This window comes from Oncorhynchus tshawytscha, linkage group LG25, assembly GCF_018296145.1.
Source record: "Oncorhynchus tshawytscha isolate Ot180627B linkage group LG25, Otsh_v2.0, whole genome shotgun sequence".
NCBI classification, from domain to species: domain Eukaryota; kingdom Metazoa; phylum Chordata; class Actinopteri; order Salmoniformes; family Salmonidae; genus Oncorhynchus; species Oncorhynchus tshawytscha.
In genome coordinates, this window is record NC_056453.1 from 4,305,668 (window position 1) to 4,326,478 (window position 20,811).

At 42.2% G+C, this 20,811-nt stretch overlaps 1 protein-coding gene across 1 annotated transcript; it reads left to right on the forward strand.

Moving 5' to 3' along the window:
* Positions 1–763: 763 nt before the first annotated feature.
* LOC112224079 (TBC1 domain family member 24-like) lies at positions 764–20,355 on the forward strand. The gene is made up of 10 exons (XM_024387374.2): positions 764–1,245; positions 3,608–3,832; positions 4,125–4,174; positions 4,308–4,457; positions 4,990–6,104; positions 7,206–7,364; positions 16,935–16,998; positions 17,410–17,505; positions 19,678–19,945; positions 20,192–20,355. Exons 5-10 carry the CDS (start codon positions 5,116–5,118, stop codon positions 20,353–20,355), a joined length of 1,740 nt encoding a protein of 579 aa, XP_024243142.1. The 5' UTR covers positions 764–1,245; positions 3,608–3,832; positions 4,125–4,174; positions 4,308–4,457; positions 4,990–5,115.
* Positions 20,356–20,811: the final 456 nt, after the last annotated feature.

The following is a 20,811-nucleotide window of genomic DNA, read 5'->3' on the forward strand; positions in this document are numbered from 1 at the left end:
AGGTGGACTTGATTTAACTAATGATGTGACTTCTGAAGGTAATTGGTTACACCAGATCGTATTTAAGGGCTTCATAGTAAAGATGGTGAATAGATATGCACGTGCCAGTTTTCTGTTTTTTGAAACAAGTTATTATTTCACTTCACCAATTTGGACTATTTTGTGTTTGACCATTACATAAAATACAAATCTATTTAAATTACAGGTTGTAATGCAACAAAATAGGAACAACACCCAGGGGGATGATTACTTTAGCAAGGCACTGTATACAGCACTAAATGTACCCGGAGCGCCATATAACCAGTGTCCTATGGATTAGTGTACCTCACATGATATGAATGCTGTCCACGCCTACAGTCATGTCTGTCGGACTGATGCCAGCAGCTGACATGTAACAAAGGCTTCATTAAACAAATCCATGGCCATAGTAGGTCTGGTTTTGAGACAGACAGGACAGGGTAGACCTGAAAAGACAGGCAAACACACATGATGGAGTCTCTTTTTATGGCATGGACATTTGGCTATTTGTTTTAAAGTCTCCCCACACATATAGGCCTATGGGTCAGCTTGTTGCTGCAAGAACACCAAATGAAGACATGAACTACATAGAACAGGAAATGGAACACGAAGTAAAAAGGCCTGAATCATATTGGAGAGGTAATGATGGCCTAATTGAGTTATCTGTAATAACTGTCATGTGCTAGGCTGGGATTTTTGGGCGGGTGCTTTGAGTAGAAGGACAAAGCATGGTGTTGTTAAAGTTGCCTGCGTGGCTTCCTGTCCTTTTCCAGTGCACTTAACTACTTTGTCAGCCATCCAGGCCTGTAAACAAGGCTTGATGAATCAGATGATATTGCCTCTATTCCACCACTCCCAACTGGCTCCCTCACAGTAACTCTGGGGGTGCCTGGAACGGCAGTGGTGCATCTTGTTTTTCAAAATCCTATGACATTTTTTGCACTATTATTTTTGGTAATCAGATTTACATTTTAGGCTAATGGTGGTTTTACTATCCTTCCACATTATAATAGAGTTATTATAACAACAAAAATATATATAAAGCTTTCTCCCCAGTTACAGCAGATGTCAGTGCACTTTCATATATGTAACAAAGCCTAAAGAGAAAAAGGCATACACAACATTCTTCACTCTCCGCCAGATGGATCGTGACACTCGTGCGCAGGGACACTGCGCATGTCCGAAACTGCCAAATATGAACGCTGCTCCAACGTACGAACAAACCAGGTAGGAGTACTTCATATCTTGACAGGTATTTTTCATGTCTTGATGTTTCTTTAGCGGTTATTAACACAAATTGGCAGTCATCTTGCCTTTATGTACCATGATATTATTTGCTAGTTGGCCCGTAATGCAAGTTTAACGCTCAACAGCAACCAATTTTGATAGAGTGAGAAGTAGAATTGGTCTCAACCTCGTCAGTTAGCTAGGTGTCAGCAAACTATCTCTCCCTCTGAAGGAAAAGCTTTGCGGTTTGCAAAGCAAAAACTATGCATGGTCGTAGCTAATTCTTTGACGTGATATAGCTAGCTATGCTAGCTAATGTTATGTCTTGACCTGGTGAAAACACTGACAAGACAACGGACCAATGCAATGGCTAAAACCGGGAATGAAAGAAACCTGTCCCCATTGCAAAGGTGACAGCTACCATTTACCAGCTTTCACGGCGTCCGCAGGTCCTAGCTGGCCAAATAAGCGAATTTAACTCCACTATGATTTCCAAGTACCTCAACGTGGAGTTAAGGTACTTGGCAATCGCTTACCCAGCCACATAGCCAGGTTGCTATGCAGAAGTGTGGTGTCGTGCCATTGAGCTTGCAGTACATTCCACACTCGCCTGTCACATTAAATCGCCAGATAACGTCAACTAGCTGGCGTGATCGCATTAAGGTCATGGGTATCATCAGTCCCTTGCTGGCTGACCCTACAAGCTCCCCATACAGAAAGGTGTGCTGAAATATGGCTGTTTTCATGGGTTCTGCAAGACATTGCAAGGCTATGCATTTCTACAATATAGCAGAATATAGCCAATTTATTTTTAGCTGGTGCTCATCTGCATCTGAGCCAATATGATCCCATATTAGCAATAGCTAGTGTTTTTCAGTTCAACAATTGTATCCGTTTCTGTCAAAAATGGCCATTGGCCAGTGTTAATCATCTGGCATACAATATATATTTTTCTGCTTGGAACCATAAACTTTTAAACAAGTGCAATATGCTGTATACTCGAGGGACCAACAGACTATTATACAGCCTAATGGCTGTTGGAGTAAAAGAGTCCCCATATCTATGGATTTTGAGTGAAGGGGGTGAGTAAAGTTGCGAGCTAGCATTAAACTTATCTTATAAAAAACAATCAATCTTAACATAATCACTAGTTAACTACACATGGTTGATGATATTACTAGTTTATCTAGCTTGTCCTGTGTTGCATATAATCAATGCAGTGCCTGTTAACTTATCATCGTATTGTAGCCTACCTCGCCAAACGGTTGATTTAACAAGCGCATTCGCGAAAAAAAGCACAATCGTTGCACCAATGTACCTAACCATAAACATCAATGCCTTTCTTAAAATCAATACACAAGTATATATATTTTTAACCTGCATATTTAGTTAAAATAAATTAATGTTAGCAGGCAATATTAACCAGGGAAATTGTCACTTCTCTTGCGTTCTGTGCAAGCAGAGTCAGTGTATATGCAGCAGTTTGGGCCGCCTGGCTCGTTGCAAACTGTGTGAAGACCATTTCTTCCCTAACAAAGACCGTAATTAATTTGCCAGAATTTGACATAATTATGACATAACATTGAAAGTTGTGCAATGTAACAGCAATATTTAGACTTAGGGTTGCCACCCGTTCGCTAAAATACGGAACGGTTCCGTATTTCACTGAAAGAATAGACTGTTTGTTTTCGAAATGATAGTTTCCGGATTTGACCATATGAATGACCTAAGGCTCGTATTTCTGTGTGTTTATTATAATTAAGTCTATGATTTGATATTTGATAGAGCAGTCTATCAAATATCAAAGGCTGCAGCAGGCTCATAAGCATTCATTCAAACAGGACTTTCCTGTGTTTGCCAGCAGCTCTTCGCAATGCTTGAAGCACAGCGCTGTTTATGACTTCAAGCCTATCAACTCCCGAGATTAGGCTGGCAATACTATAGTGCCTATAAGAACATCCAATAGTCAAAGGTATATGAAATACAAATGGTATAAGAGAGAAATATTCCTATAATAACTACAACCTAAAACGTCTTACCTGGGAATAAAAAAAGACTCATGTTTAAAGGAACCACCAGCTTTCATATGTTCTCATGTTCTGAGCAAGGAACTTAAATGTTAGCTTTTTACATGGCACATATTGCACTTTTAGTTTCTTCTCCAACACTGTGTTTTTGCATTATTTGAAAAAAAATTAACATGTTTCATTATTTATTTGATTACTAAATTGTTTTTATTTATGTATTATATTTAGTTAAAATAAGTGTTTCATTTATAGAACATTTTTAAGATATGGCGGTCAACATTCAAATGGTTCAGTTTGCGTAAAAATTCTGTTGCAATTTCTTTATTTTTCCAAAGGCACAGTCATTGAATTTCTTCAATAAGTCTGGAATTTTCCCACTGTTCAGTGACAGCTGGAACAGCTTGCCTAAAGTGCTTTGCTGCTGACGCCGTCCGGACCATATGATTTTCCTGGGTTGACACCACTGGACAAATTTTTCTGTCTCTCTGTCAAAACCTTGAAGAGAGGCTTGGTCTGGGTGGAGGAAACACACAACAGTGGTGTCATCTACATATAAAAAAGTATGGCTTGCATCAGAGGCTTGACAATTGTTTGTGTACAATATAAGTGACAGTAGGCAACTTTGAGGGGCTCCCATATTCACCGTTCTAGATGTAGAGATGGCGGAGTTAAAACTTCACTTGTTGAGTACGGTTCACAAAGGAACCTATTAATCCACATGATCAATAGAGCGTTGACACACACATTCACCAGCTTATCACCAGTAGGTGGGGTTGAATGGTGTTAAACGCACTACTGAAGTCAATGAATACAATTTTCACGAGGCTATTTGCCTTTTCTATATGTTTGTAGATATTGTTCAGCATGACCAGTAACTTATCATCAACACTCCTGGAGGCATGGTAGGCGAATTGGTTTAAGTCTAATTGGGATGAGAGACCAGAAAGAATTTAGTTTTTGAATCCTTTTTTCAAAACATAGGTACAGATTACAGGGCGTAAATCATTTATTTTCTTTTGGCCTGTTTTTTTTTAGGTATTGGGACAATCAGTGACTTCTTCCATAAGTCTGGAATTATCCCAGTGTTCATTGACTGCTGGAACAGCTTCTGGAACGGTATTGTGAGCTGGTCTGCGCATGCCTGAAGTGCCTTGCTGCTGACGCCGTCTGGACCATAAGGTTTTTGTGAGTTGACACGTTGAACGTATTGCTTGATGCCATTCACAGAGATCTGTATACCAACAGCTGGTATGCTGTCTATACTGTCCAAGGCCACTTTCTGCAGTGATGTAAAATCACACATCAAACCTACAATACAATGTCTCTGGTTTGTAGCCTGTGATGGTTTGTAGCCCTTGCCAGGCTTTGCCTTGTTAAACAGGTTTTCTAACTTGTTTCTGTATGCTGCCTTGCACTCCTTCAGTTTGCTTTTGAGTTGCCCCTTTCCTCTTTACTGCCACCGGATTTTAAACACTCCTTTGTGCATATAACCACTGACAACCAAACATGTAAGCTGTCTGACTCATGGTCTTAGGCAGTGGGTAGAGTTACTGAGTCAGTCATGTCAGAGGGGAGAGACATGGGTACACTCAAAGGAGCCGTTAGCCTTGTACTGCACGGTCGTTGCAGGTGCTTTAGCAGTGAGATAAATGTCAAGCAAAACAATGTTATTTTTACAGAAACTCATTCTTTCCTCCTCTCTACCCCTCATATACAGTGAACATCATGGGCGGTTGAGAAACACATCCTTGACTTCTCTTTAGTGAGGAGCACAGAAGGCTAGTTAGACTAGGCTATATTCCAGACCAGACCCCTCAGCCGCAGTCCAGAAGCTAATGCAGCCATGGCTGAGGAGGACTATGGCTGCTTTGTGGACTGGACCCAAATGGGGGACATGGCCAAGAGCAGTGGCACCTCCAAATTGGACGTTAAGGACCACGTGGAGCTCAAAAAGCTGGCCAGGCAGGGTTACTGGTCCAAGAACCACAAGCTCCGTGCCCAGGTCTACCAGCAACTCATTAAGGCAATCCCCTGTCGAACCGTGACACCCGACGCTGAGGTCTACCGTGACCTCATGGGCGACGACACAGGTAAAAAAGCCTTGTCCTCCACCCCACTGCCAGACTTTGTGGACGGCAGCGCTGTGCCGCATTACTGCCTCATGGCAGACGCAGTGACCGCCGTCCACCGGGTCATCTTCTGTCTGGAGGGACAGTTCCCGGACATCTCGCACTGCCCGGCGCTGCCCGCGATGACAGCCCTCCTGCTGCACTTCAGTGCCAACGAGGCGCAGTGCTTCGAGCACGTCAGCCGTCTGCTGGCCTGCAATGAGCCGGGCCAACGCTTTGTAGACCAGACCTTCCTGGCCTATGAGTCCAGCTTCATGACCTTTGGCAACCTGGCCAACAAGTACTGCCCGGCAGCTCACAAGCTCATAGTGGCTACAGCGCAGGACGTGGTGGCGGTGTACTCGGACTGGCAGCGCTGGGTGCTAGGTGACCTGCCCTTCAGCCACGTGGCAAGGGTCCTAGACGTCTTCCTGGTGGAAGGATACAAGGTGTTGTACCGCGTTGCCCTGGCCCTGCTCAAGTTCTACCGCAAGCAGAAGGCCGGGGATGGAACACAGCAATCAGAGGGCCAAAAACAGGACTCTGTGGGGGTCAAGGCAGAGATCCAGGCTTTCGTCAAGGCCATCGGTTCCTACATCACCCCGGACAAGCTGCTGGAGAAGGCCTTCTCTATCCGCTTGTTCAGTCGCAAAGAGATCACTCTCCTGCAGCTCACCAACGAGAAATCGCTGCAGCAGAAGGGCATCACTGTCAAACAGAAGAGGTGAGTAAGCAGGGCTAGTGACAGCATCAGTTCTAATTGGGTCTAATTTACATATTAAAAAAATAATAGTTTACAACTCAAATTAATGGAAGTCAGAAGCAATGGATGCTAGTGCTTCTGCTAATGCCATGGTAGCGCCTTAGCTAATGGCAGCGTAAATAAACATTAGACATGGTTCTAAGGGCAACAAGCCATAAACCAAATCAGGATGAGAGGCATGCACTTGCAAAACTGTGCATGACCTCATTAGCCACCAGTGAGAGGTGGCCATTGTTCCTGGCTATATAAAGCTGGTACGACTTGCTGCTAAAAGCATTTGGATTGTCTAATTGATTCTCTGTTTTTAGTTTGCTTGCTCTTTTTCCTGTTGTGGCTCTGGCTTGCTTTTTGTCATTGATTAATTTCTCACCTTTCTATTCATAGTTTCTGTGCACCTTTTTTGTTCTCTTTTTTCCTTTGCTGTTAATTTTTTTGCCTTCCACCGTCTTCTTCCATTTGCACCTTTACTCTTGTGTCCATGTGTCGTCTACTGCTCATGCTCCTCCATTCTCCCATGAACTGGGCTCTTTTAGCCTGAGGTAGGTGTCTCCTCCGTCTCTCTCTTTCCACTCTCTCTCATTACCTGTTAACACTTGAGCTGACCTCCCTCATTAGTGAAAAATTGTATTAGGAACCTTGGCCATATTCTCTGTAATGTATCCTAATCTAAGTGACCAGGAAACAAGATTTGGACATAATACGCTGTACCATAGTCAAACCTTAACTCTGCAGGCTTTTGCTTCTCCTCAACACTCAATTGAGTAGGCCTAATTAAAGTCCCTGACTGATTAGCTGGTCCAATCACCTTGTTTGAGAGGTTTGAATTAGGTGCTGTTGGATCATTTCCAGCTCACGCTGTGGCCTTTTTTAGGTGAAGAGTTGTACATTTCCAACAACAACCATGATGTGCCCAGACAAGCTTGGAAAATACCATATGAACCTTCCATTACCACAACGTCATGGCCCTACATACTGTACAAACATTTCTTTGACTCTCCAATCAGGAGTTTGTGTTACTAACAAAGTAGTCTTCTCCTTCCTGCCCGGTTACCATGGCGATAGGCGGACCGTGCAGCTGGCTCTGAACCCGGACACCTTCTCCTCGGAGGTAGTCAGCGCCAAGGAGATGAAGGACATCTGGTCGTGGATCCCCGAGCGCTTCGCCCTATGCGAACCGCAGCTCCTCTTCACCACCTCAACCCATGGCTGCAGCCTCAACAGGTACTTTCTGCCCACTTTACCAGTCTCATTGTAGCCACTTTATCCTGCAGCCGAGGCTAAACACTAGACCAAGGGTGTCAAGTAACGATCCAATGTGGCCCACAGGTGTTTTCCTAGTGGGGAAAAGGTCTCAATCTACTTTGAAATGACTAAAACCAAATGAAAACTGTAGAAATAATGGACCTACATTTCTATACAGACTATTCAGCTTGCACGGAAACAAAAGCTAACCTGACAAAAATGGACCATGGTAGTACAATGGGGAAAATACGAGCACTATCACGTTTTTTTTGTCACTACCATGGCAAAAAATACCATGGTACTATACCAAGGTATTTTTCTGCCATGGTAGTAACAAAAATAACATCATATTTTCATTGTACTACCATGGTACAAAGATGCACCATGGTAGTACAGTGAAAAAACTACTATGGTTTTCTACTAGTAGCATATAGTGAAACGTGAAAGCATGGTAGTTGTTCATGATGGTTTGTGTCAAACCATTTTTGGGGTAAAGTGACCAAAAACATAGTCATGTATGGTACTCACATAATGTAATATTGACTACTTGCTCTGCAATAGCAAAGCGTAGGTCTAGGGAACCCTCTTAACCCTTTGATGAGAACGATCACATATTTGTGATCATTGTTGAGTGGATCCTGCAGCGTAAGATCTGAAATACAGTGGGGCAAAAAAGTATTTAGTCAGCCACCAATTGTGCAAGTTCTCCCACTTAAAAAGATGAGAAAGGCCTGTCATTTTTATCATAGGTACACTTCAACTATGACAGACAAAATGAGAAAAAAAATCCAGAAAATCACATTGTAGGATTTTTTATGAATTTATTTGCAAATTATGATGTAAGTGACCTAACAGCTAGACTTGTTTACAATGTACCACATCTCTGGTGAGCACAAGGGACTAATATAATGTTGCTTAGAAAAGAACAGCAACTAAATTATTTTTGATGGCAGCCGTGTTTGTTTGACAGATAAGTGAAAACTCCCTAATCCCAGAATGCCATTAACTATAATGCCGAATTCAAAACAACTTGGACCTTGGAATTCTCAGACTTCAATGATTTCAAAACAACCGGGAACTCGGGGAGGGGGGGGGATTGCTCCGACTCGGAATTCCAACTCTGCGCCTCTTTCTAGAGCTCCGACCTGAAGATCACTGATGTCATGATTTTACTTTGTATTTTTCAGAGTTCCTAGTTGTTTTGATCATGGCAAAAGACGCAAATAAACCAAGTCAAAGATGGCTGTCTGGGAAAATATCAACTTAGTTTGGCCACCTTTCAGTTTATAACAAATCTGCATGTGCTTGTTACAGTGTTTACAAGAACCGGACCACATGACTTGATAAATTGTTTACAGTTTTTGACCAATCACAAAGCAAATAAAATCCTTTCACCTCACAGATCATCAGCCAAATACAAGCCTACTGCCTAGCCGTAGTGCGAATAGGGTTGCCAGAAATGGATGAAACCATTTTAGTGGGGTTTATAAACTGACTAAAAAAAAATTAAAAACCTGGAAATGGACTCCTGGGCTCCGTTTCTGAAATGAAACAGAAAAAAAAAGTTTAATCAATTTTTGTTATTCCTTGATTTGTAATGCATTCTCACAATTATGTTTTATCATTTGACCAAATGGTTGTTGGCTAGAGAAAATATGATTTGATTATTTCAATAGCCCTAGCCAACAACCTTTAACCAAATCTGTAGACTACTGTAAACTAAAGACCATGATTTGGGTTGTTCCATTACATCGACTTCTCCTAGGAATATATTTTATAGTTAGTAGTCCGTAGATGGCACCAAGGCATAAACCTAGATGATCCTGTCTAGCTCCATAGTTTATGATAACCCATTATACAGTTGAAGTCGGAAGTTTACATACACTTAGGTTGGAGTTAAAACTTGTTTTTCAACCACTCCACAAATTTCTTCAAGTCGGTTAGGACATCTACTTTGTGCATGACACAAGTAATTTTTCCAACAATTGTTTACAGACAGATTATTTCACTTATAATTCACGGTATCAGAATCCCAGTGGGTCAGAAGTTTACATTCACTAAGTTGACTGTGCCTTTTAAACAGCTTGGAAAATTCCAGAAAATGATGTCATGGCTTTAGAAGCTTCTGATTGGCTAATTGACATCATTTGAGTCAATCAAAAAATCAGCCAAGACCTCAGAATAAAAATTGTAGACCTCCACAAGTCTGGTTCATCCTTGGGAGCAATTTCCAAACGCCTGAAGGTACCACGTTCATCTGTACAAACAATAGTACGCAATTATAAACACCATGGGACCATGCAGCCGTCATACCGCTCAGGCAGGAAACGCGTTCTGTCTCCTAGAGATTAACTTTGGTGCGAAAAGTGCAAATCAATCCCAGAACAGCAGCAAAGAACCTTGTGAAGATGCTGGAGGAAACCAGTACAAAAGTATCTATATCCACAGTAAAACGAGTCCTATATTGACATAACCTGAAAGGCTATTCAGTAAGGAAGAAGGGACCGGTGCACTTCACAAAATAGATGGCATCATGAGGGGGGACAATTTATGTGGATATATTGAAGCAACATCTCAAGACATCAGTCAGGAAGTTAAAGCGTGGTCGCAAATGGAAGATCCATTTGTCAAGAGATATAGTATTAAAAACCCCAAGCATACTTCCAAAGTTGTGGCAAAATGGCTTAAGGACAACAAAGTCAAGGTATTGGAGTGGCCATCACAAAGCCCTGACCTCTATCCTATAGAAAGTTTGTTGGCAGAACTGAAAAAGCGTGTGCGAGCTAGGAGGCCTACAAACCTGACTCAGTTCCACCAGCTCTGTCAGGAGGAATGGGCCAAAATTCACCCAACTTATTGTGGGAAGCTTGTGGAAGGCTACCCAAAACATTTGACCCAAGTTAAACAATTTAAAGGCAATGGTACCAAATACTAATCGAGTGTATGTAAACTTCTGACCACCTGGGAATGTGATGATAGAAAGAAAAAGCAGAACTTTTTTTTTTCTCTCTAGTATTATTCTGACATTTCACATTCTTAAAATAAAGTGGTGATCCTAAGACAGGGAGTGTTTATTAGGATTAAATGTCAGGAATTGTGAAACTGAGTTTAAATGTATTTGGCTAAGGTGTATGTAAACTTCCGATTTCAACTGTATCTACAGCCTCGCTTCACTCATGCCAAGGTCTGCATACAATATAGCTGATTGCACGCACAAAGTACCTCACTTTGTTGCTAACATGACTTTGTCCACCACTCTGTTCTCATTATCCTCAGCCTCGACCAGGCTAAAACCTATCCAAGCCATAATACTCACTGCAATTGATGTGAAATCTTCCTCGCTTGGTGACGAGGCAGGGCTCTGTAGGCTACATGTGTAGTGGTGATAAATTACATTTTTTTTAATTAAGAAAAAGTGTTTAGGATGCCAGCCGTTCTCGGGCTTAGCCATGGTCGACATATGTAATATTTGCTCATACCCGGCTCTCACTTTTTGTATGCAACTATTGTATATCAAATACACCAGATTTAGCGCCTCAGGTTTCCGGCCCTATCTCACATGCACAGCCGCTCAGACAGGCTAATACCAAAGCCTCTTTCAGATAATAATAGATGTAATCTAGATGATAATACTAATTATACAATTATCAATAATACTATACATACTGCTACTACTATCGGAAGAACATTTTATGAAACAAACATTGCGGTATTGATACAAAGAGGAATGTAGAGAATCGTGGCAAACTGCAACAATCAAATTCTAGAACAGCAGCATAGAATGCTGGTCCCGCGTGCAAAAAGAACTCGCTGTAATGGCCATTAGTAATATTTAGCGCAAAACTCACCCTCCAAGGCTGTGACAGCTCTCCCCTACCTATCCCTACCTAGAGTATATCAGGCGTCCTTGTCTTGTGCTGACTTAGCCCAACAGCTAGTATGTCTGTTGGCAGATATCCTAAAACAGAACCTTGAGGATCACTGAAATGTACAGTTGATTTGTCAGAGGACGAACCATCCACAGAGACAAGCTGATATCTTTCCGACAGATAAGATCTAAACCAGGCCAGAACTTGTCCGTGTAGACCAATTTGGGTTTCCAATCTCTTCAAAAGAATGTGGTGATCGATGACATCAAAAGCAGCACTAAGGTCTAGGAGCACGAGGACAGATGCAGAGCCTTGGTCTGACGCCATTAAAAGGTAATTTACCACTTTCATGAGTGCAGTCTCAGTACTATGATGAGGTCTAAAACCAGACGAAGCGTTTCGTATACATTTTGTCTTCGGGAAGGCAGTAAGTTTACTGCGCAACAGCTTTTTCTAAAATATTTGAGATGAATGGGAGATTTGGCAAGGGCCGATATAGTTTTATATATTTTCTGGGTCAAAGTTTGGCTTTTTCAAGAGACTTTATTACTGCCACTTTTAGTGAGTTTGGTACACATCCGGTGGATAGGGAGCCGTTTATTATGTTCAACAGGGGGGCCAAGCACAGAAAGCAGCTCTTTCAGTAGTTTAATTGGAATAGGGTCCAGTATGCAGCTTGAAGGTTTAGAGGCCATGACTATTTTCATCAATGTGTCAAGAGATATTGTATTAAAAAACTTGAGTCTCCTTTTATCCTAGGTCCTGTCAGTGTTGTGCAGACTCAGGACAACTGAGCTTTGGAAAAATATGCAGATCTAAAGAGGAGTCCGTAATCTGCTTTCTAATGATCAAAATCTTTTCGTCAAAGAAGTTTAGTGACAGTATCAAAAATACATTTAGGATTGTTCTTATTTTCCTCAATTAAGTTGGAAAAATAGGATGCTCGAGCAGCAGTGAAGGCTCTTCGATACTGCACGGTACTGTCTTTTCAAGCTAGTCGGAAGACTTCCAGTTTGGTGTGGCACCATTTTTGTTCCAATTTTCTGGGAGCTTGCTTCAGGGCTCGAGTATTTTCTGTATACCAGGGAGCTAGTTTCTTATGACAAATGTTTTTTGTTTTTAGGGGTGCGACTGCATCGAGGATATTACGCAAGGTTAGGTGGTTAACCGATTTGTTGTACTCTGACGTCCTTGGGTAGGTGGAGGTAGTCTGGAAGGGCATCTAGCAATCTTTGGCTTGTCTGAGAATTTATAGCACGACTTTTGATGATCCTTGGTTGGGTTCTGAGCAGATTATTTGTTGCGATTGCAAATGAAATAAAATGGTGGTCCGATAGTCCAGGATTATGAGGAAAAACATTGAGATCCACAATATTTATTCCACGGGACAAAACTAGGTCCAGAGTATGACTGTGGCAGTGAGTAGGTCCGGAGACATGTTGGACAAAACCCACTGAGTCGATGACGGCTCCAATAGCCTCTTGGAGTTAGTCTGTTGACTTTTCCATGTGAATATTAAAGTCACCAAAAATCGGAATATCTGCCATGACTACACAAGGTCCGATAGGAATTCAGGGAACTCAGTGAGGAACGCTGTATATGGCCCAGGAGGCCTGTAAACAGTAGCTATAAAAAGTGAGTAGGCTGCAAAGACTTCATGACTAGAAACTCAAAAGATGAAAACGCAGTCATTTTTCTTGTTTGTAAATTGAAATTTGGTATTGTAAATGTTAGCAACACGTCCGCCTTTGCGGGATGCACGGGGGATATGGTCACTAGTGTAACCAGGAGGAGAGGCCTCATTTAACAGTGAATTCATCAGGCTTAAGCCATGTATCAGTCAGGCCAATCACATCAAGATTATGATCAGTGATTATTACATTAACTCTAACTGCCTTGGAAGTGAGGGATCTAACATTAAGTAGCCCTATTTTGAGATGTGAGGTATCACGATCTCTTTCAATAATGGCAGGAATGGAGGAGGTCTTTCCAGTGAGATTGCTAAGGTGAACACCGGCATATTTAGTTTTGCCCAAACAGACAAGGTTTCAATGGGGATGGCTGAGCTGACTAGACTGACTGTGCTAAGCTGGCAGGCTGGCTATCTCATCGTGGATCTAGAGGAGTTAGAGCCCTGTCTTTGTTCATAGATAAGATGAGAGCACCCCTCCAGCGAGGATGGAGTCCATCACTCCTCATCAGGCTTGGTCCTGGCCGGCTTAGCCGTGATGATGACCTGCTCTTCACTCGGGCATCCACCCAGCAGTTTAATGAACAGGATGATGACACGCCCAACATGGCGAGGGAAGTGCCTACCAATGTTGTAGACCCATTCAGCGTCAACTCATTCCAAGGCTCTGATCACATTGACTCAGAAGAAAGCTGTGCCTCACTACTCACTGTCTTGCGTGCGGCCTTAGCTAGGCTAGAGCTTGATCACCCATAAGCGACAGATGGCTGTTAACCTGTTCTTTAAGAACAGGTTTTATATGAACCGCGAGGCACGCCCTCCCACGCTATCATGTCAACGGCGTGACTGTTGTTATTAATACTCGACCTGCACGGAGCGCGAGGAATATAATCCATACTTTGGACCGTATTGACGGTCTTCCAGGTATTCGTAGAACCATAGTTAAATGTATAACTTCTGTTGAAATGTTTTGTTTTACACTGTGAACGTTCGTTGGAGCCCTCTGTCACCATGACTACAACACGCTAGCTTGACTGGAGCTAATGTTAGCCGACATTAGTTTAAGTTATAAAAGGCAGTACTCATAAGCTATCAGAACGTAGTCAAAATATAACAATAATATCATTACACTCCACTTAACTTGGTGTTTCATATCCTATGCTTTATAACTCACTCACTGTGAAAATAAGGTTTAAAATAATTTGTTTATCTGATGCTTCTCTCCAGTTTTCAATTGTCTCTCATTTAACTGACTCACTGACAAGGCAGGCAAGCGCGAAAGCCACAGAGTGAGAGTGCGTGAAGCAACCACTAGAGTGAGCGGCTCCCTCTGCGGACCGAAACATGCATAACACCCCTTGACTATAAATAAATGATTACAAAAGGCCAAAGATTAGGCTGCCATATATCTCATAGGGAACCCAAACATCAGTAAGAAACTGTACTATTAACACAGAAAGTTTTACCCCTTTTTGACAGCAAATATTTCCTTTTTTCTTTGATTTTAGACAAACTAGGACCAACACTATTAGACGAATGCCTCTTTATCAGAAAGAGTATATAACTGGTATATAAATGCAGCAATATAATAAATCGCTGATTTAATGAGCCATTCGCAGTTTCACTGTCCTGGCCGTGTGTACTTAGACTTGCATGGCTTAATCTTTGAGACAAGCATATGCTACTGGCAGGATCAACCACCTTTTGGGGGGGAGGGGGGGTATTTATTTAATGCATTATACTTCCATTATACCATGGTAACACAATTAATAAAGATGGTGCCATATGATAATTGTACTATTTATCATAATTGTGTGTTACCATGGTAGAATGTACACTGAGTATACAAAACATTAGGAACACCAGCTCTCTCCATGACAGACTGACCAGGTGAAATCTGTGATCCCTTATTGATGTCGCTTGATAAATGCACTTCAGTGTAGATGAAGGGGAGGAGACGGGTTAAATAAGGATTTTTAAGCCTTGAGACAGTTGAGACATGGATTGTGTATGTGTGCCATTCAGAGGGTGAATGGGCAAAATATGATTTAAGTGCCTTTGAACAAGGTATGGTAGTTAGTGCCAGACGTACTGCTTTGTGTCAAGTACTGCAACGCTGCTGGGTTTTTCATGATCAACAGTTTCCTGTGTGTATCACGTATGGTCCACCAACCAAAGGACATCCATCCACTGTGGGAAGCATTGGAGTCAACATGGGCCAGCATCCTTGTGGAACGCTTTCAACACCTTGTAGAGTCCATGCCCTGACATATTGAGGCTACTCTAAGGGCAAAGGGGGGTTGGAGTCAACATGGGTCAGCATCCCTGTGGAACGCTTTCAACACCTTGTAGAGTCCATGCCCTGACAAATTGAGGCTGTTCTGAGGGCAAAGGGGGTTGGGGGTGTTCTTAATGTTATGTACACTCAGTGTATAATGCAGGTTAAAACCAAGGTATTTCCATGTATCCGATCTATACCGTGGTATAAATGGTGCAATTCCATGGTAATATTTTGGTACAACTGCAGTACCCTGGTAGTACCATCATACTTCAAGGCTAAAGCTCCTGAGTGGCGCAGCGGTCTAAGGCACTGCATCTCAGTGCTAGAGGCGTCACTACAGACACCCTGGTTCGAATCCAGGTTGTATCACAACCGGTCGTGATTGGGAGTCCAATAGGGCGGCGCACAATTGGCCCAGCGTTGTCTGGGTTTGGCCGGTGTAGGCTGTCATTGTAAATAAGAATTTGTTCTTAACTGACGTGCCTAGTTAAAAAGGTTACTTTATTTATTTTTTAATAAAGCCATGGTACATTTTCATGATTATAGCAACATTTTCATATCACCTATAGGCTATATCACCGCAGATATGCAATATTATCGTCGCTATGCTGTAATGTCGCCAAGCCCGACCCATTGGTTCACTTCCTACTTTACCTAGTTTACCATACTTATCTTACTCTGTACCTTTCCCCACAGTCTCGGCTACCTTACCATAAAGGGGCAATCTGCAATTGGTAGGCTACATCCATTTTGGGACTTTATAGTGATAGTTCACCCAAATGACAAATTGGTTTCCTTACCCAGTAAGCAGTCTATGGACAAGGTATGACAGCAATCCATGCATTGGTTTAATTTTCCTGCCATTGTTAAATATATTTGAACTTACTCTGCAGATTATCTGTGGTCTTGGTGCTTCAGCTAGTTGAAAGTTGAGACAAAATATCCACAGTATTATTAAACAGACGGAGGTACATGGTCGCGATGCATGTATACTAACTGATGTTCACATGGTTTTGTGCCAGTTGATAGAAATGTTATCTTCAGTGCCGGCGCTTTGGGTAAACAAGATTTCCCTGTGGATAGTTTCACTCAAATTATGAGCAGCTGAAGGACCAACCGCACAGACAACCAGTAGAGTAAGTTCAATTGTAATTTGAATGTCTTGTAAGGAAAATGTCCATGATTTTGCAGTGCTTTTTTGTTTTCAGATTGTTTAGCAAGAATTGGTATCAAAGTCTGATTTATTAGGCAATGTTCAGTTATGAATCAGCAATGCCCTTATCCTTGTATAGTCGGTCAGAGCTATCCAAAGTACATCACTAGTGGCTATAAAGACTAGCTAGTGAAAAATGCTGATCTTTCAGAATCAGATTGACACATTTGGTTTTTCAATAGGGAATGGTTTAACTTTCTGAGTAATGCTACATAGAAATAATTAACCAAAGAGTCACTGCAGGATGATTATAAGACAAATCTGACAAATCATTTAAATCTGACTTTAAAACACTTATGGAATGTATCATGCTGTAGGCTAAATGTAATTTTGTTGCATTTTCAGTTGAAATGGTCCCCCTTTTTTCTTTCTCATCTTTAAGATACAACATGATTGATAACGGGTAGCTTGTGTTTTTCATAGAGATACTTGCAGGCATGGCCAGACTGTAAGTGATGTGATGTGTAATCGTGGTTGTCCATTCCTTATGTCCCAGGTTCTACGCTCATGTCGAAGGCTATGAGCCCACTCTGCTACTCATCCGGACCTGTGAATCTGACGTAGGGACCTTACACACACTTACGACTTGTGTGTGCCCTTACCCCCTCATGTAGCAACATAATGACATCCACAGCAATAGACAAGTAACTATCGAGCTCACAGGATTATGGCATGGAGGATCAAGTGTTTTAAATCTACAGTTGAGTCAGTTTTTCAATCATATTGATATGGTAAAGACCTATAATTTAATGATATATGGATACATGTACAGTATGCATTATCTACTTCTAATAATAACCATTTTGTGACTGAATAAAACACGTTTTTGGGTGCAACCCTGTCTCAAACTGTCCTATCCCTTTTTTCCTATTCTCCTATGCCTTCTAACATTCCTTTTATTTTCTATCCCACTTCTCCCATTGATGCTACTGTAATACACCCTGTCACCATACCCTGCATTGTCTGTCCAGGTATGTGGAGCCTTCCTCTCTACAGATTGGGAGGAGCGCAAGCGAGGCGGGAACAAACTCAGCTTCTTTGGGACCGGAGAATGTTTCATCTTCAGGGTGAGTTGTCTATTTCCCTATCCGCTTTCATTTTCTCATCCAACTAGGCTACGTGAACCCACCATTCTTTGGGACCGGAGAATGTTTCATCTTCAGGGTGAGTTGTCTATTTCCCTATCCGCTTTCATTTTCTCATCCAATTAGGCTATGTGAACCCACCATTCTTTGGGACCGGAGAATGTTTCATCTTCAGGGTGAGTTGTCTATTTCCCTATCCGCTTTCATTTTCTCATCCAACTAGGCTATGTGAACCCACCATTCTTTGGGACCGGAGAATGTTTCATCTTCAGGGTGAGTTGTCTATTTCCCTATCCGCTTTCATTTTCTCATCCAACTAGGCTATGTGAACCCACCATTCTTTGGGACCGGAGAATGTTTCATCTTCAGGGTGAGTTGTCTATTTCCCTATCCGCTTTCATTTTCTCATCCAACTAGGCTATGTGAACCCACCATTCTTTGGGACCGGAGAATGTTTCATCTTCAGGGTGAGTTGTCTATTTCCCTATTCGCTTTCATTTTCTCATCCAACTAGGCTATGTGAACCCACCATTCTTTGGGACCGGAGAATGTTTCATCTTCAGGGTGAGTTGTCTATTTCCCTATCCGCTTTCATTTTCTCATCCAACTAGGCTATGTGAACCCACCATTCTTTGCTTTTATGTATTATTTTAGAGGTGTAGCATGTTTTGGGAATTATTTTGGGTGCGTCCCATATACTGAACAAAAATATAAACACAACAATTTCATTGATTTTACTGAGTTACAGTTCATATGAAGAAATCAATTCATTAGGCCTTAATCTATGGATTTCATATGACTGAGAATACAGATATGCATCTGTTGGTCACAGATACCTTAAAGAAAATGGACCTGACAATGGGCCTCAGGATCACTTGGTGTTTTTGTGCATTCAAATTGCAATCGATTAAAATACAATTGTGTTCATTGTCAGTAGCTTATGTCTGCCCATACCATAACCCCACTGCCACCATGGGGCACTCTGCTCAAAGTTTACATCAGAAAACCGCTAGCCCAGACGACGGCGGTTGTGAGGCCAGTTGGATGTACAGCCAAATTCTTTAAAACAACGTTGGAGGCAGCTTATGGTAGAGAAATTAACATTACATTCTCTGGCAACAGCTCTGGTGGACATTCCTGCAGTGAACATGCCAATTGCATGCTCCTTCAAAACGTAAGACATATGTGGCATTGTGTTGTGTGACGAAACTGCACATTTTAGAGTGGCCTCTTTATGGTCCCCAGCACAAGGTGCACCTGTGTAATGATCATGCTGTTTAATCAGCTTCTTGATATGCCGGACCTGTCAGGTGGATGGATTATATTGGAAAAGGAGAAATGCTCACTAAACAGGGATGTAAACAAATTTGTTCACATCTGAGAGAGAGAGAGAAGCATTTTGTGCCTATGAAACATGAAACTTTACATGTTATGTTTTATATTTTTGTTCAGTGTAATTTATCCTCAGAATTGTCAAAGAAGTGACTAAGAGTGGGAACCAGGGGGCAAGACTTACAAATAGTTGTTTTCAGCCCGTCACAATAATTAGTCTCCTTATCACAAGTCTGGCCTCCACCCACTGAACAGAAAAGCATATCAGATCCAAAATGAGTGATATAACAAAATGTTATGTAAACTTTAGAGGTTTTGCTGAGTGTACCTGAGCTAGAAATAGCTTCAAGTCCTAGCGTGAATTATTAAACTGTTGTGGTGTGGATGATGTGCAGCTGTGTGCCCTGTTGGTCTGCCTGTGGCCACACACACACACACACACACACACACACACACACACTCTCAACGGAAAGTTCTGGAACTGGAGCCTAACAGTACAATGCCACCTGATACGGCCCTCACCTGACACCACATACAATAAGATAAGGATCGAGTTCTATCAGACATGCATGGAGAGAGAGAGGCTGGGGAGGGATCAAGGGAATGAAAAAGCAGTGTATTCAGTGTCCAGCTTGTGTCTGAAAGATTCAAGGTAACCCCTCCAGTATGAAGATCATAGAGATGTAATGAATATGGCCACCAGTCACTCCACCCATCACACAACATTGACTTGAAAGAGTATTCCTGTTCAAGTAATTATATTTTAATGATGAACATCAACCCACAAACGTGAGCATCCCTCCCGGTTTTTTGTCGGTGTAGCTGAAGCCGGATATGGAGAGGTATGAGTGGGTGGTGATCCGTCACCCGGAGCTAGCCTCCACCATCAAGGCCCAGAGCAGTGAGGTCCCTGCCGAGGACGAGGCTCCCCCCGACAAGCAGAACTCGGACGGCAACCGCCTTCCCATGGAGAGGCCAGCCGCTGACCCATCTGATCGCCTGTCGCCCTTCCTCTCAGCCCGACACTTCCATCTCAACTCCAGGAACACCTCCATGTTCATGGCGGGCAACTTTGACTCCATCATAGTGGGTGAGTGGAGTCCTTGTTCTTAATCGATCAAACTAGCCAGAGTGAGTAAGATGTTCTCAGGTCTATATCAGTCATTGATAAGGACAGTGCCACAATTAAACTGAAAATCCTTGTGGCCCTTGCCTGTGCCTCTCTTCTTCTTCTCACCCAGCGTCTCTCTTCCTTAATTGATAAATCCGATTGTTCAGTTCACTTACCGCGATAAGATCATTTTCCTGTCTTAACTGCTGTTCTGTCTCCTGCCAGGGGGAGGCGAGGGCAACGCGCTGTACATCGACAGTGAGCTAAACCACGGACACACAGCCCGCTGCACCACCTTTGACAACCCACCGCTCTGCTCCACCGAGAGCTTCCAGGTGGCCCTGCTGGAGGTGTGGGGCTTCAAGGACACCATGGCCTCAGATAGATAGATAGATAGACACACACATCCCACCAAGGGCCTGAGGAAGCTACCTGCAGTATCAGAACAAACCCCTTTCCGTCCAGCAAATTAATTTATGAACTCTACATAAATGTGAAATATTTGTATTTATTCATGTAAAACAAGTATCATATTCTGAAAGTGTTTTTATTTGTGATTCTTTTTTTACAGATGTTATATTACATTGTATTACTATTTTTGTTGACTCTCATTGAGGGGTTTGATGGCGAAAAGCAGCTCTGTTGTCTGGAATGATCAAATGTCATCATTTTACACACTCAAGTAACGTCATTTCTGTGTTCACTTTATACCCACTCCTTAATTTGTGCAATCTGGTTATGCACCAAACCAACTGGCAAAATGGTGGTAAGCAGGCCTATAAGGCCTGTATTCACTATATCGACAGGCAGTCTACCCAGCTGTCAGAACTGCTGAAGTATGGCTG